General features: G+C 44.7%; 1 protein-coding gene across 1 annotated transcript in view; it reads right to left on the reverse strand.

The window, feature by feature from the left end:
• Positions 1–3388: 3388 nt before the first annotated feature.
• Positions 3389–17430, reverse strand: part of LOC109295256 (ras-specific guanine nucleotide-releasing factor RalGPS1-like) — a 19670-nt gene continuing 5628 nt past the window's right edge. The window contains exons 2-8 of the mRNA XM_019514015.1: positions 15500–15551; positions 11087–11167; positions 8195–8300; positions 7147–7239; positions 6886–6991; positions 5717–5808; positions 3389–5172 (exon numbers count right to left, since the gene is read on the reverse strand). Of these exons, the coding sequence (XP_019369560.1) occupies positions 5143–5172; positions 5717–5808; positions 6886–6991; positions 7147–7239; positions 8195–8300; positions 11087–11167; positions 15500–15551 (560 nt within the window). The 3' untranslated portion in view covers positions 3389–5142. The remainder of the gene's footprint in view (positions 5173–5716; positions 5809–6885; positions 6992–7146; positions 7240–8194; positions 8301–11086; positions 11168–15499; positions 15552–17430) is intronic.

The raw sequence follows: 17430 nt of genomic DNA on the forward strand, positions 1-17430 counted from the left end.
CTCTTGAAGGTGTTCAATGTAGGTGCTTGAACCACCTCCAATGGCAGGCTGTTCCAGACCTTGGGCGCTCAGACAGTAAACAAATTCCTACTTATGTCCAGCCTGAACAGTCCTGAAGTAGTTTATAACTGTTCGACCTCGTCATCCCTTGGGGCACTCTGGTGAACAAACATTCCCCCAGATTCTGGTGGTCACCCCTGATAAACTTATACGTGGCCATCAGATCACCCCTGAGCCTGCGCTTTTCCAGGCTAAAAAGCCCCATGGCTCTCAGCCTGTCATCGTAAGGTCTGTTTTCCTGACCTCTGATCATGCGCGTGGCTCTTCTCTGGACTCTCTCAAGCTTCTCCACATCCTTTTTGAATTGTGGAGCCGAAAACTGGACGCAGTACTCCAGCTGCGGCCTCCCCAAGCCCGAGTACAAGGGGAGAATGACGTCCTGGGATTTGCTTGAGAAGCATCTCTGGATGCAAGCCAGCGTTTTGGTCGCTTTACTAGCCACAGCATCACATTGCAGGCTCATGTTCGTCTTGTGGTCAGTCCCCCTTAGCAAGTTTGGAAGGACTTGCTTCCTGGGCCAAACATTCTGTTCCTGTCATATCTGATTTAAAAGTGACCATGCTTTACTCACCTTTGAGTCAGCTGGCCGACAATGTTATTGTTTAATCACAAACACAACAGATGGATGCGCGTGACCTGAGATGGTCCAGTTCCTTCTGTGTCCTTAATTTCCGCTGTCAACACATTTTATTGTTAATGATGCAAATACTTTGCATGTGTGGTTTAGAGTCCAATTCACAACCAAATGCATCTGTCCATCAAAGTAAACAACATTTTTTTTTACATTAAAGTATTTAATTAGTGAAACAATCATTATCAATGTAACAAGCTGAAAAATACAGCAACTTGATACAAGACTGAGGTAACAAAATACTTTGCCAAAAACCTAAAGACTCCCACACAAGGGTTAGAAGTTCAGTGGTTATTATGGGTGAGACAATTCACAAGAATTATAGAAATAGTCCTTACACAAATGGCATGCAGTGGGCTGCTGGAAAATATGGCCAAAAATAGTGCAACAGGTTTCACACGAAACAAACTGAAATATAGAAATTGATTTACTATGTAATGTGACAAATAGATCATAATTTGAAAACTACTGCCTATGCCTCAATTGAGTGCTATTCAGAAAACACGCATTTTGGCACTAAATTACTTTAAAGTACACACACTAATAAATTAATAAATAATATTGCCTATATATATTTTCCATCTGAATGTATTCAACCTCAAAAATGGCTACCAAGGTCCACTTTCTGCACAACTTCTGCAGCTTCCTTGTTTGATTGATGCCACTTGCCTCGTTTGTGATACCCTTTCATAGAGGTGATGTTTTAATCAGTACCAATGCCTATTACTTCAGTGGCAGCTTTCAATTCACAGTAAGGGTGCCAGATACTGAGCACTAAAAAGAAAAAAACAGTAGCTAATTATAGCACTAATACTTTATTTATATTTAATAAGAATTCATTTGAGCCTGGACAGGCTACCATTAACATTCCTGTAGTATTATGCCACTGTGAACCTTTTTACCTCATCAGACAGCCACATCACAATGATCACTGTGCCCTGCAAGGCATGTCCTCTCTGAACGCCCTAACAGTGACCAAACTGGTCTCTTTTCAGTGTGGCACTTGGGCATGTGTCAGATGCTTATGGCAAGGATTTCTTATTGTTTGTGAACCAGGAACCTGTACAGGGGCATTGCCTACATTAGGCTAAAAGATCGGGACAGGGTAGATTTAGCTGTCAGGGTCTCATCCACGCATTAATATAATATCCCTTCTGTGCAAGCTGGTTTCTGAACTCATGCTGAGCCATTAGAATTTGCTGGCTTCAAAAAGCTAATGTTACAACTCCTGTTTGCACATTTTGTTGCTGTGGGTAATGTGTATTTTAATCCTGGCTGCTTGAGGGGAGAGCTTATCTACACGTATGCTGTCCTCATCCTTCTACACACTCGTTTATTACGCAGCCTGGAAGTACCAGTCTTGTAGGAGTTGACTGCTGGCTATGCATTTATCGGTCCCTCTTGAGTTTTGCATTATGTCACAAGCAGCTTTCATTGCCTCTGACCACCGAATGGCTATTTATTCAAGAGAACAGTTTGGTTCTTTATAACCCACCTTCCAAAGCCATTGTACTGGGTGGACCTCTCCTCACTGTAATTCCAGAAGCTCCAAAAGCCTTTAGCAAAACGATATCCTTTAGGATAGTTAAGACCCATGTTTACTATGCAAAAGGGAAGAGGTACTGTATTTAAACACAGCTGAGAAGAAGCCACCAAACTCCATGTAGCAGTACGTTCTGGATCTGACTTAATTCCAGCAATGCAAGGACAGGTCAGAGTGGTGGATAGCTTTGCTTTACTAGTGGGTCGTGAGTTAGTGAAGGGTAAGGATCTTTAGGCTAAGTACAGACAGTCAAGAAGCCTGGAACGGAATAGGATGAATCTTCACAGGTTAGTCTAACCTACACAGATCGAACCGATAAGCAAGTGAACAGACATTCACTTTGGATCCTGGACATGCAGCCACATGCTGCTGTGGCCCAGGCCAGAAGCTGGGGGGCGCTAAAGCACACCTCCCTGCTGGGCTGAAGCAAACAGATTGGGCCACGGCTAGCCCGCCCACCCTGCAAGGCGGGGTTTGCTGGGAAGGTGCAAAGCAACCTGGGATGCTGGCAGACGGTGAGTTAACTTGAATCTGGAGGGGATCTGGGACAGAAGGTCAATAAACTGATTTAACCTAAATCAGTTAAGTCTGATACTACATCCATCCAGGTTTATCTTAAACCAGTTTCAGCCATTTTGAAAGCAGCTTCTGTGCCCTGAACTTCTGCTGTGTTACAGATCTGAACTGGTTTCCGATCACTTACACTGGTTTATGTGTAATTTCTGTCCCTAGTCTTAAGGTTCTGGGCTTAAGACAGAACTAAACATGATAACAGCGCAGTCACAGAACGCTGCTGATTTCTTAGATATGTCTGAAACGCAAGCGCACACCCTGTAACAAATATATTCTGCTTTAATTCGCTGTCTAGCAATGCCCACGCTCTCACGAACAGTTCTAATGTGTAGCTCACTGCAGCCATCCAAACATCTTTGTCTAGGAGAATAATTCACAAATGGTCCATAAGCAGTGACACGCTGGGGACAGGGCCTCACCCTCATCTTCCTTAATAATCTTCTGTTAGACCTTACTTTGTTGTCAGCCCTACTCTTGGGTGGACAGCAGCTGCTGGGTTAACAGCTCCCTCTTACAGGAAGTTTCTGAAATGGCAAAAAAACTAATGTTTTTGCCACTCCTCCAGCTCTGGCATCTCTTGAAGCCTCATAGATTACTTATGCCCAGATCTGTGCGAGTCCTTACACCCATCCTATCTGTCCACACAGGAGCTACTAGGAGCCGCTTTTCTTCAAAAGCTGGTCAGGTATGTTTAATTCTCAGGATGATAATGCTGTCGGTTAAAACAAAAGAATACTTTATAGTCAACAGACATCCTGAAATTCAACATTATAAATACGATTTTTGTAAGAGAAGCACATCTAAAATAAAAGCTGCCAAAAAATCATGATTGTGTGATATCAGTAGAGTAACCCCATGACACAGCATTTATTCTAACACTGGGCTTTGTTCACCCAGGATTACCTCTGATTGCCCATGGATTACAAGGTGATGGTGGCTTTCAGGATTCTCCCACCCAACTCACAATCTCAGCCCGTGCATGGGGAGCTGCAGGGCACCAGGGATTCAGGAACATTTGGAAGCCCAGCCAAGTGCAGGATGGAGGATTTGTGCAATGACTTTTACCTTGGTTCCTGTTCAGCGTGGCCTGAACACTTACTTCCTGCAGCAGAAATGGCAAGTGTTGGAAAACAGGCTGAGCTCTAAATGGAAACAGCAGAAGGCTCTGACCAGCAGACGAGTGTCCGGGCACATGTGGGGAAAGCCCTGACGTGAGGAGGGTTTTTCTAGGAAAGAAGGCTCTTGAGAATTTCAGTTTGCTTTCTCTTTTCAGGACACTGGCTTGGGGGACTCCACACCCTGGCAGCTGCTTCACTGTCCCTCTGCCCTGCTTTGCTCTCATCTCCATCACCCTTTCAGAAGATCAGAGGGCTTCACCACAACAGGTACCACTGCCTGGGTTCTGCATGCCACTGATGCAGGCACGCAGTGTCAGTGTGGAGATGGGGGGCATCCCCCGGGGGATGCTTAGTACCACACAATTCAGAAGACTTGAACTGCTGCATCCATGGAACTAGAGACCTCAGATGAACAGCACCAGAATAAAAGGAAGCAAAACACATCTGCAGGCAATTACAGCACTAGTAAGAAAGCCCAGGAAAGGCTTCAACACAAAGTGAATTTAAATAGCAGTGGACCCATCACTTGTCTGGACATTCCTCAAAATTATACTTAAAAGTAGCACAATCAAACAAAAGAAACACTAGGTTTAGTCAATTATCCTGTGCCAAAATACACATTTCCCAAATAGGTCAAATGTGAACAGCAGAATCGTCCAGAGATTTGATACAAAATTTGAGGCAGCCACATTGCCAAGCAACTCAGTGCACTTAGGTTATAAAAATGTTGTTTCACAATGTTCTATTCTAATTGACACTTTGCAGCAAGTTAACACTGTCAATCGTTTTGTGCATTAGAAAGAATTGGAAACCCAACATGGGCTAAATGTTCTTCAGTCACATAAAGCAGCTCAACAATAAAAAGAACAGTCTAAAAAAAGAATAGGCAGAAGATGGGATGCACAGTCTGTGGTCAAACATTAGTCCAGGGCAGTCTGTGACCACAGGGTTAAAGTCAAGGGCTTGAGGGTCCTCAGATCAGGACTTATCTTCAGCCTGTCTAAACTCTACTTCTGTTCAGTGCATGAGACTATATCTGGTCCTAAGGACAACATTCACTTCCTCTGCTTGTAAAAGCTGTGTCCAAATCCCTTTCAAGTTACATAGGAAAGTGCAGAATGGGCAGCTGGCTCACTTCAGGGACTGCCGCCACCTCACAGAACGACCATCCCCTCCTGCAGTTTGGCACTTGACGTCGCACAACAGATTAGAGCAAGTTACTCGAACGACATAAGGTTGGCAGGTACCTGGAAGAGAATCCAAGTCAGTCAGCAGTGGAGGACTCCAGGCCCTGCTCATGACAATGAGAAATGGTGTCAACCTATTCCATGTCGCGTGTACTGCCAGGTGCTGACAGCATGACTGACTCCAGAACCAGCTCTGCTTGGGGCTGACCTGCAACATAGGCACAGGGCACTGCCCTACATCCTGGGAGGGAGCCCTAGGCTCTCAGGTGACCCTCCTTGTTCAGTGCACGCTAAGGAGTTGCTGTGCTCAGTCTGGGGAAGCAAGGGAGGCCTCACGTCACACCTCAACCACCACAGCTCATAGCCAGACTGGCAGAAACTCACCCCTGCCAGAGATTTCTGCAGATATCCCAGAATGTGGAATCTCACTTGTCCCACTTTGGTCAATGAGCAAGATGAACTGTTGTGAAAATAACTTGACGTGCCTCTTTGTGCAGCCACAAGGCTCACACACGGGCTGGAGGGAGGCACCCCCATGGGCAGGGGCTTCCTGGAACTTGGGAGAGAGAGAGATGGGGCGGAAAACAGATGTTAATAGCTTTACCTGAGGCCTGTTGCTTTTGCAGGCATCATCCAAATGCTTGTGCCACAGTATTGCATGAAACCTTGAACCAGTCTGAAATTTGTAAACATTGCCTACAAAATTAAAGAAATCAGAGCCCTAAGTTTGTGACTGACAGATGTGCACTTTCACTAAATTATAACCTGTCAGCACAGAAGACAAGAGTTTAAGTAAATGCATTCATTTGGGTCTCAAATGCCCAGAACTCCTAGTTTCCACAGCAAGCCCTTGAGATAAGGCGGGCCTGGGGGAGCATGTGCCCAACAGCCTCTGGGTGAGAGGTGGAAGAGCAGGGACATGCAACATGCCTGACGAACACATGGGTAGTGGGGCCACATAAAACTGAGGTGTAATCAAAGACACCAGTCTGGGCATCCAGTCTGACCTAAGTCATGGGGTGCCTGGTTTCGCTTCCCCAGTGCATCCAGGCCCACCCTCTGGGCTGTTTTCGGGGATGCACCCATTGTTTGTGAACCCATCTCCTTTGACAGGCCTTTCAGTTTTGTCAGTCATCTGCACTGCTCCTCCCCAAAGCTCCTCTGCAAGTCAGAGACAGAATCCACTCCCTTTATGCTGCAGGCAAGCAGAACAGGTGAGGGGATTCAGACTCCGGAGATTTAGTCCTGCTTCCTTCAGGCATGAGCTGCCCCAACTGAGTAGCAGGGGGGAGGCACGGGGCAGACACCACAGAGTAGCTGAGGGGCAGTAAAGCCCTGTCCTCTGTTAACTGCATACGCTGGGGGTAACTGTGGGCCTGAGGGAACAAGAGCCACAATGGGACTCATGACCCCATTCATACCTGCACAACTACCTGCAGGGACACCACTCCACCTTTGGGAACTGCTGATTCAGAGGTCATGTAAGCCTCTCTTGGCAGGTGACTCACTGAGGAACCACATGAAAACCACAGACCTGGAGAGGATGGGCAATGCTGGCAGCAGTGACATGCTGTGGCTTCATGCTGGCAAGTCATTTCTGCGCCATCTACAGGACCTCACCAGAGCACCCTTGTGTCTCCCTTTGAATATCTGCTTCTTTATTTTCCAGTGTGGCATATTGCAAATACTGTAAACTAAAAGTGCATCAAAAGCTATTGCTCCAATCCCTGCCGCTAGTGTGTAATGCAGAGAAGCGACATCACAGAGCATTACCTTTATCAGGGTTGTTGAGCTGGAAAATATCCGGGTGTTCAGGATCATCAGGCAGTGCCACCATCCAGCCCACAATAGAAACTTTTTTACCAGGGGTAGATTTATACTGGAAGAGGCAGACAAAAGTGATGGAATTAGCAGTTGTGCCGTTAGGCACTGGGTGGACTGCAGGTCGATATGCCAGCTGGGAGCAACCATGTCTGCTCAAATGCACACTCCTAGTAGTACTCCCAAGAACAAATTTTGTGTTTCTTTACTTACATGTTTTCTTTCTGTGCCTCTTAATGACTTTGCTCCAAAGTAAAGAAGGGTTGATCCTGAGAGTGTAACCCAGTATCTAGTCCATGAGGAGAGCTGAATAAGGAAGGAGAAAATGGGAGGAAGTATTAGTGTGCTTAGATACTCTGAATGTCAGCAAACTATGAAGCATCAGGAGGATTGCCTACACAAAGGGGAGGAGTTTTGGGGCGGAGAGTGCTAGGGCCTGAGTCTCTGCCCGAGTACTTCAGCATTGTTCCCTCTGTGTTGGTGGTTGTAAGACTGCCTGAAGGAGCAAAGAAAACCCACACTGTCCAACTGTCTTTTGACAGAAATCCCAGGACTGATCATTTCAGAGCAGGGTGCTGTGCTGCCCTCACCTGGACACAGCTGATGCCTTCTTCTGCAGTCTGACCAATTTAATTTATCATGCGGCTATTCTACAGTTTTTCAGACCTAGGCGTAGCCCTGAGAGTTGCACACAAAACCCTGTAAGCATCCAAGGCAATCTGAAAACTCCTAACACTGGAGTCTGATTGGTTTCCACTGCATTATTTTCTCCTGCTCCCCACAAACCAGGACCAGGGAAGAGTCCCTTGAATTTGGGCATGTGAAGGGCCTGAGTGCTTGGGCAGAGAGGGCCAGATCTCTGTGGTCCTCCGTGAGCCTCCTGAGAGCCAGTCTGTCCTGCTTCACTCAGACACAAGCCCTTGGTCCCCACCAAGGAGAAGGATCCTATAGCCATGGATGCTAACAAGCCCTACCCAGCTGATGTTACAGAGAGCTGCTGGCCTCTGGCCCTTCTGTCCTGGCCCACCAGTGTCACTCCCAGCCTCTCAGAGAGGCTGGCTGCACAGCAAGCACTGGGGGAAGGGGAAAAAATCTGGCTCTCACTCTTGAACAGCAAGTGGTTTTGCAGCAGAGCAGAGAAACAACACAGTGGCCTGCTTCCTGGAGAAAATTTACTGTGCTGCCTGACCTGGCCCAGCACTGCGGTCCGGAGCCAGCACAGCCGTTATCAGTGTAGGATCACTGCGAAGGTCCAACTTACAGTAGGTTTCTTGCCTTCTTTCAGCAATGTTTTCCTCTTCAATGGCCCTTCCATGGTAATGACTCCTGTGGACGTCCCTATCGTGCAGCTGCAGGCTCCTGTTGGGCTGAGACACACATGGCATGCACCGAGGTGAGCAGACAGCAGAATGAGTTGTTTTCCCCGGCACTGCCTGGTGTACACAGCATCATCCAACAACTTGGTTTGGGGACACCTGCTTTTCAGAAATATCTAAACAACCAGAACTAGTACGTCTAAAACTGGCGGTGTACTGCAGAAGCCTGGAGAAACCCTGGAAGCGCCATGCTGTGCTGAGCTATGGGCACATGGTAATCAATCCAGAAACAGGGAACATTTACCCAGAAGACCTGAAGCTCAGGATCGTACTGTTACTGTGCATAGCACATTCACGTACACTTGCCTATGGGGACACAAACACCCAGCCCATGCAGTTCTGTTCCAGCAATACTATACAGCAGTTCACCAATATGTGTTGCCCTTTCCCACAACCACTTCCCAGCTGCCATCTTCTGCTCCAGTCTCAGTTTCTCCACCATCATCTCTCTGCTGTTTGTCTCAAGCTCTCCCTGCCCAGCCAGTCCCAGTCCTCATTCTGCCCCTCAGTTCCTTGCCAGGTTTATTTTCTCCACCTTTCATATGGACTCTTGGTTCCAGTTTCCTTCCAGCACTCCGCTGATCTGTTTGCCCCATTCCCCCTGGCTCCCAGTTGCACTCTGCTTGTCCAGCCAGTTCTAGCCTCCAGTCCCCAGGCCCTAGCTTGATCTTTGTCCTCCCTCTCTTCAAAGCAGCCAGCCTCCAACGTCATGCTGCCTGGGTGCCAGACTGGGGGAGCCACTGATAGACGAGAAGCACGGGAGAAGCAGGCTCCTTTGCTCTTAGTTCCAGCACCCAGCCCCACCTCAGCCCAGAGGAGCTGGGAGCAGACAGACACTACCGGGAATATTTTGTTCTGCCCCCACAGCTGGTACAGGCTCAGTCACACTATGGATCAGCAGTATGCTCTGTCTGAGCACACGCAGGAGCTATTGGAGGCTGCAGCATGCCCAATAAGGCAGAATCAGAGTTTTAAGTTGCTTAAATCAGACTTTTCTTCTGAGCCCATGTGAATCATGACTTTTTAAAAGTTTTGTTTGTAGGCCAAAACCAGGCAGTTTCACAGGGACAGCTCCAAAACCTATAGTTTTCAAAGTAGAGTTTTTGGAACATAAGCAGATAATGTTCTGGAAAATGGCTGAACTGCTTTGGGTGAAAATTAAAAATAGTCAGCCAGAGGCATGCATTTGGTATGGAAAATTTCTGCTCAAATGCTGTAATTTTGGGAAAGTTCTAAACAACTGAAAACACTTGTAATGAGAACTGTTGGGCAACCTTAATTACAGGCACTGCTACCAGCTCTGCCTATTAAACCATATGGGATTAGACTCCATGAGATACTATATCAGCTAGTTTACTTAGCCACCGTGAAACACAACTACTTCAGCTGTGGATTTTGAAGCATACAGACCCCTACAAAGTGGGACTGATTCTTCACAGCCTTGCAAAACAGTTTTAAAACATGATCCGGTAGCATTTTCTACCCACTTTGCACAGATTCAACTAATTATCCACAGTGTCAGGCTGTGGTGATTTAAGCCTGGAAAAGCGATGCTCAGTTTTTGTGGGCTGCTTCTGCAAAGTCAGATGCTAGCACCAACCACTGGAAATGCAGGAAATGGTGAGTGAATGAACACAGTGAGTAAACAGTGAAGCTAACGTATTTCAGAAGTTCATGGGACAACACAGATTTTTAACTTTATCCTGACAGAATGCAAAAAAACATTCTGGCTTCTGGCAAAGCTGAGCAGAAGGCAGGGTAGATCTGCACTGTCTAGATAATTGCCAGTAAATTATATATATGAGAATAAGCTTTTGTGAGCTGGACATATGGGCAGCGCCCCTACCCCTGCTCCCCTCAAATAGCTCATTCTGGGGAGAATTACAATGCACTTGCTCTAACTTTGCACTTTGTCACTTCAAACTGTAAGTGGAGCATTTTTCCCCCCAAAAATTCAAGGGCCTGAACCTGTTTCCATGGAAGCAATATTTTACCATTTTGCTATTTTATTTCTCTTGCTTCTTGGACCATACAACTCAGGGTAACAGAAGCACTTACAAAACTTGTGGTTTTGACACTATAAATTGTGGAAACAAAGAAACCTAGTCTGACCTGCTGCATTGTAAAATAAGCGCAACATTCATTTTATAACGGAGGACATCAAAAAACCCCTTGTGAGATACCCAGCATGTGGAGACCATCACTGATGAAGAGGCGCTGGGACAGTGCATCTAGCATATTGCTTTGCATTGGTTTCATACCTCCTACCAGAGGCCAAACCTGTACAAAATTAGCATGATATACCTACAATCTCTCTGACTTTACCAGACAATATGGAATTAGTATTTCTAGTTTAAATCAGAAATAGTGACAGCGAAGGGTCAAAAACCCACACTTTTAATTACTCTGTGCAATTAATGATTTTCTAAAAGCTAAATTCAGCAAAAAGAGCATCCAATTTTCATGGCAAACCTGCTGAAGAAATAGCATGAAAAGCCCTAACCATTCAGGTTTTGCAGCATGGAAGCTGTACATATGTATTAGTTTTAGTACCTAAACTCCCTTCCTTCCCCTAGATAAGAAGATACGACTCCTATTAGCATTACCAGAATCTTTGTGCAGAAATGAAAGGGGAAGATAGACCTCGGAGGGTTACCACAATCGCACAATGATAGTTTTAAAGAGAAGATGCATTTGGTTTCCTGAAGGAAAACACAAAGATACAAATGAGAATTCATGACTGCACGCAAACAAACAGACCTGCCACCCAGCTATACCTGTAGACACAGCTTCGACTTCGCGGAGAACTCCGAATTGGTACCCGCCAGTTGGGCCCCAGCGTGGCGTACAGCCGACCCCTGCGCGGAAATTCAAACGTGAGTTCTTTTCTAATATCAACGTTATGGAAAGCACCACCAAACTCGCATGTGACACAGGCTGAGGGAACAATCCTCTATGGACAGCAGCACACCTCGGGAATGGAAAACATTTCAGTTGCATATCTTCAATTTAAAAAAAGCAGCACATTATTTCCCCTATCTAAGTTCAAAATGTGTTTCTGGGAGCAAATCTATGTGAATGGACCAACAGGGTCAGACACAGGTTGGGATTTAACATGGCAGATGCAGCTGACATTTAAGAAAATAATTCCTTGCCAACAAGTTTGTAAAGCTGTTGTCCATTGCTCAGACTGTACATTTCCTTTTACCTGGATGTATTTCTGCTTTTATGTCTAAGAAGCTACCATGCCAGACTGCTCTGTGTTATCCATGTGTTCCTTTATATTTTATTTTTGTAATGATATAAGCAATGAGACATACAGGTATATGTTACAGTTATGTTATTTAGGACACCTCAGCTGCTATGTGAATATATGCCATCCTTGAAATGGTATAGCTCAGTGATACCTAGTGAGGTGGCAGTTCATAAGGAGTACTTTGGACACGTATGAAATGTATAACTGGCGACCCTTACTGCTTCTGTCTGAAAAGCATTATAAACTTGAGGGAAGATATCTTGCAAGAGTTCTGAAATGACTGGGCACCAAGTGGTCAGGGGATTTAGTCATTTTAGCTTCTGTATCTAGCATAAACCAGGAAACAACCCTGACTTTCTGCAACATCTTATCTGAGAGCTGGAAACTGGTTCCTTGTATTCAGTGCTCCTGTACCATCTGTACTGAAAGCAAGTAACTCCAAATCAGCTCAGGAGCACACATGAGCTCTGATTATAAGGTTTGTTGTTTAAAAAATATATATATACATTAACATTTATGACTAGGATTTAAAATCAATATTAAATATCCTGTTGGAATATTTAATATGTTTGGCATCATTTCAGTCACTTGTGATCACAACATTTTGTGTCTGTCTGGGTTCTGATATTACCTTCCTCCTATAACTGCATGTTAATGCACAGTTGAGATTATTTCTAAAAGCACAGCACCCAGGCAGAAGGCAAAAGGTTTCGGCAGAAGCCCGAGCTCTTTCAAATTTAGGAATGACATTTCCTTAGCCAAGTTTATGATCTGCAGAACGTGAAGGTGCTAAGCTCTTTTAAACCGCAACAAAGGAGATCTGTCGCGTCAAATACACGTTCCTCTGTGGTCTGCATCACTGTAGTATAAACACCTAGGACACTTCCTCTCATTAAGCCAACCACGAGCCCCATTCAACAGAAAACTGGGGGTGTATAACTAGAGGAACATTGTCCTTCTAAGAATTAACCCTACAGTTGGTTATACAAGTTAGTTACACAAAGGGCAAGTTAAATACAGAAAGGAGACCTTAATTCCGATCTTTCATGTTCTTCTCATGGAGATTTTGAGAATAATGCAATTCTTACAGGACAGTTTAAAGAAAATGGAATAAACAGTAAAACAAAGTCTGCTATTTTATAGGTGCAGTGCAATACAGTCGGCCTTGGAAGGCACATGCTAGGCATCCTTCTTGCACACACGCATGCACCCACTGCTACCCTGTACTGATATAAATACCTGAGACTCATCTGCATCTACAGTAGTCACTTTGGGAGTTCACTCTTAGTTCACCAAGCAGAAGCCTGTCTAGACCGCTGGGTTTTGTATTCTGCACTGCACTGAAGTGGCTAGTTTATAGCCCAGGCTACCTGCAGCAATGACAAGTCACACTCATTGGAAGCCCTAGTAGATACGCTACCTGTAACTCTGTAGTAACACAGCTTCACCAGGAGAGCTGTGCAAATAATTGATTTTTCAGTTTATTCAATATACTAAAAAACTGGAAATCTTTTTTCCTTCATTCACCTGAAATGCAAAATATCAAGGTTTTTTCATGCCAAAGTTAAAGACAAGAATCCCAAACTGCAACAATTTTTCCCAGGGTGAATAAAACATTCCATTTGACCCAAAATGAAATGTTTACAGTTTATGGCTCAGGTGGCCCCACCTCTTGCTTATATTAAAATAAACTAAGCTATAAAACAAAAGATCATTTCTAACTGAGAAGTAAAAATGTTTCACTTAAAAATACTGAAACAAAGAATTTTTAATTTGATTAAATTATTTTTTCCAACTTTGGTCCAAATTATTTACTGAGTTTAACTCAAATGTGAATAGTTTTGGTCATTTCAACACTACATTCATAAGCAAATAAAATAGTTGTCCAAAAACTGTAGCTAGCTCAATTCAGAAGGGAAATTCTAGTGTGATGCTTTCAACAATGAAAGTTTGGAACAGATTCTAGAGTGTTAAATTAACGATTCACTTTACAGAGAATTCAAAATAAACCAACCTTTGGATTGTTAAGCCAGTCTACTCAAATAAATAAACATATTACATTCATTTCCTCAAGAAAAGGCGCTTGCGTTTTAAAGCATACGTTACTCTTCAAAAACAATCCTGTCTGCATGTCACAATGAATGTTGCTTCTCAATATAAAATGGAGGGAGATGAATTTCAGTAGTAGTTTACATATGAGTTAGTGCTCTGCAGACCAAATTTCTTATAATCTCTCTCCTATTTGTAGAGTTTCAAGAATAGCTGGAGCTGGGCGTCTTACCCATTGCCTTTTATACTTTTCAGAACTAGTGTGATCTTGATTTTTATGCATATTTACTTTCATTTACCACTAAGAGTATTGTTTGGATATGAGGATTCAGGGAAACAACTACGTGCCTGCATTGTTTGCCTTTGTGTATACTAGAATTAGGCAACAGCCCCAATATAATGATGATGAGGTTTATTGATAATACTGCTTTAATTATGTGAATTCAGAAAGTCCTGCAAATAACAGGACAATCTCTTTTCTGCCCCCCGCCTTCCCAGACGAGGTGTGGGAGAAGCAAAGCAGATGTGCTGCCCCCACTCATCGATATTTCTTGTGAAGAAGAATGGGAAGGCAGAGGTGGAAAGGAACTAAGTGCCCGCTTGGACAGAGTCAGGAAAATGTTCCTGGTATGCACCATGTCTGGTTATTCAGACTGGTTATTACACACTCATGGCACAGGCTCCAATTGTAACATTTCCTATTCTCACTGCAATCCCGAGGCAGAATTTTGCTGTGCAGTGAAACCGGGCAAAGTCCTCTCGCGTTGTCTCTCTATTTCGACAAGCCGGTGTATTCTGGCATGGTGAGCTGAGCAGCATGCCCAGAGCTTGGGCCTCACAGACTGTATGACCAGGAAGGGACTATGATGAACATCTGGCTTCACCTCCGGCCTGACACAGACCAAGGAACTTCACCACTTGATTCACACTACAGCAGGTTGCTTCAGAAAGACTTCCAGGCTTGACTGAAAGGCCTGAGTGAAGAAGCAGCCCTTTTTGTTGGTAAAATGTTTCACAGATTGATTCCCTTTGCAGTGTTACCAACACACGGTACTCTTCTGCCAAATTTCACTTTCCAGTCACTCAATCTCAGATTGCTTTGGTCTGCTAAATTACAGAGCCCTTTTCTATCAGACATGTCCACATGCACTTCTAGATATCGTATGGCAGATCTGTATGGCGCAAGGAAGCACCATGCAATGCTACTAGCATTTCCTCCGCAAGTGCAGGCTCCACAGCCAGATACAAGATAGCTGTGTTTGTGCGGCTTGGCGCTTGCACTCATTAGCTCTGCTGAGACGCAGGATTGATTAGCTCCAGTTCAACACTGTGCCTGTCCTGTTTCTGGTTGAGAAACCAGCACATGCAGAGGTTGCTTGGGGCTGTCCCTGCACTGGTTGCCATGCTCCACGTAGACATACTCCCAGTTTGATAACAGGTGCCCTCATCCCTCTAAGGGTAATAATCTGGAACAGCTTCCAGCAGCAGCTCTGAGGGCAAAAGCCCTGGGGGTTTCAAGATGGAGCTTTGTCAGCTCAGGGAAGGGATGCAGCTGGCTGCCTCCCTGAGCCATTCACTTTGCTTTACTAATGAGGCAGTACTTGGGTGACAGTCATAGGAACAGAATCTGCTCTCCCCGCTTCCCCTTACTGACCATGACTTTAATTTTGAATAATCTCAGGCTAAACTATGATACTTAGGTTGCATTTGTTCCAAAGGCTGTCTATTTCTAAAATCAGAGGATCAATGATTTGATACAGAATTTCCTGTTTCAGACACTTTCACATTATTGAAATATCCCAATTCTGGCAGTTGCAAAATAGTGTATTAGCACCTACATAAGCTGCAATTCCACGTGATGTGAAGACAATGAGTTATAACTCACCTTTCAAGCCCTGAAGACAGCTCCTCACTAAATTCTGAGCTTTCACTACTACCTAGAAAAGGATGAATACAGGTAAGTGAACTGGTTAAGGAAATTTAAAATCCAAGAACCTGGATTCCTTGGAAAATTGTTACATGATAGCATGGGAACTGCACATTTGAGCTATGTCTGAGTGAATGCAAACTTTCAAGATGAAGATAAAATCTGACACAGGAAGAAGCCTGCAAGCTCCTTTCCATCTACAAGGCAGTTTTGATGAACAAGGTGGCTGCTGCTGCTGTGTTTTATATATCAGAAATTTCAATACGTTCCTTTTTTTACTTTTCCTTTCAGAACCTCCAGGCTGCCAGGAGACAAATCCGATCACGCCTGCAAAGTGACTTTTGATATTTTCAAGACCCCAACATGTAAACAAGCATTAGAATGCAGCTCTAGGAGGCAAGACCATGGCTTTCTTTCTATCAGCTGGCAGAGCATATAATGGGGAGGATGCTCAAGCCATATGTTCTTACTTGAGGCACTGCACATTAGCCAGAGCCCATTTACAGCTCTGGCCCCCTTAAATCACTCCTCTCTTGTACCTACCCTGGCAGAGCCCGGTGACTGAGATACACATACAGAAACAGGCCCCACCTGTCCGTGGCTGAGCTGCTAACGTTTAGTATATTCCAGAAAATCTGTCTCTCCACCCCACATTTATCTTTTGGTCAAGAACTCAGAAATAATTCTAGTTTCAAGATCTTATTGCTTGAGTGAAAGTCCTTCAGTCTCCTCTCTACTATACAGACAGGCTAGGTCACATAAGAAAGCGACTTTCTATTGCCAACCCTACAGATTATTTGTGATGCACTCACTACTGCAAGACCCTGCTGACACCACTCTCTCTCTTCTGCAGAGTCCTATTGACCCAGATAAAGTTTCACACCAGTCAGAGTTCCTTGCTGCTAGCAAACCTGCAAGTGGAGGTAAGCAGAGTTTGATGAGTTAGCCTCTGGCTGAAACAATATAGACTTGCAGTTTGATGTGGTCATGAGGTGGCTTGGCAGGTGAATCTGGGACTGTGCCCACCAACAGCAAGCTTAAACCTTCTGCAGCAGCATGGTGAAGAAGTCAGTTGAAAAAGAATGACTTTTCAGCTTCTGCTTCCACTGACTGTTCTCACAAACCTGAACTGGGACTCAACTAGCAGGCCATACTCATTAATGTAGACAAGATGAATTAGGGTGGATGTTAGATGGAACTTTCTTACTCTGAGGGTAGTTCAGCACTGAACAGATCAGGGTGGGGTGGCAGCGAGTGCAGTCTCTCCCACGGGGGAAGTTTTTAAGAGAAGGTTAGACAAGGTTTTAGCCAGGGACAACCCTTCCCTGGGCAACGGGTTGTACTAGATGACCTCTTGGCATTCCTTCCGGCCCCATTTGTCTGTGATTCTAAGGCTAGAAACAGGGGCAAAGCTTTTATTTTGGGATCCTACAGTCTGTTGTCTATGTGAAATATCCCAGTTAACATTTTGTCCCAGGACAACAGCAGCGAATTCCAGTTAACTGCCATTCAAGTTGAGTGTGTAAACGACTGTTCCACACCTGTTTTGATACTTGTCAGAGCCTGGGAGAATCAGCCCCAGGACAAACCCAATGTCAGTTTTTAGCTCAGTGCAGATGGCAGGCCTTGGAAGGCACATTGGGTTGAGGGAGTAGCTTCCTCAAAACTGCAAAGTTTAATAAACCCCAGGTTACCTTAACCATAAGAGCCTCTCTTATCAATGCTGTTCTTTCCTCTTCTTTGCTGCAGTTTGCTCACATGATGTTAGTTCCTACCCCATCATGCCTTCATTATAAGACAGACCCAAGTCAACCTTACTTTGTTTTAATGAAGGCTAGCAAAACTTGTTAATTTTACTGTACTTTCTAAGCAGGTCTTGGCAGTAGGGG

Source organism: Gavialis gangeticus, unplaced genomic scaffold (assembly GCF_001723915.1).
Source record: "Gavialis gangeticus isolate Ggan-Ray unplaced genomic scaffold, GavGan_comp1, whole genome shotgun sequence".
NCBI classification, from domain to species: Eukaryota; Metazoa; Chordata; order Crocodylia; family Gavialidae; genus Gavialis; species Gavialis gangeticus.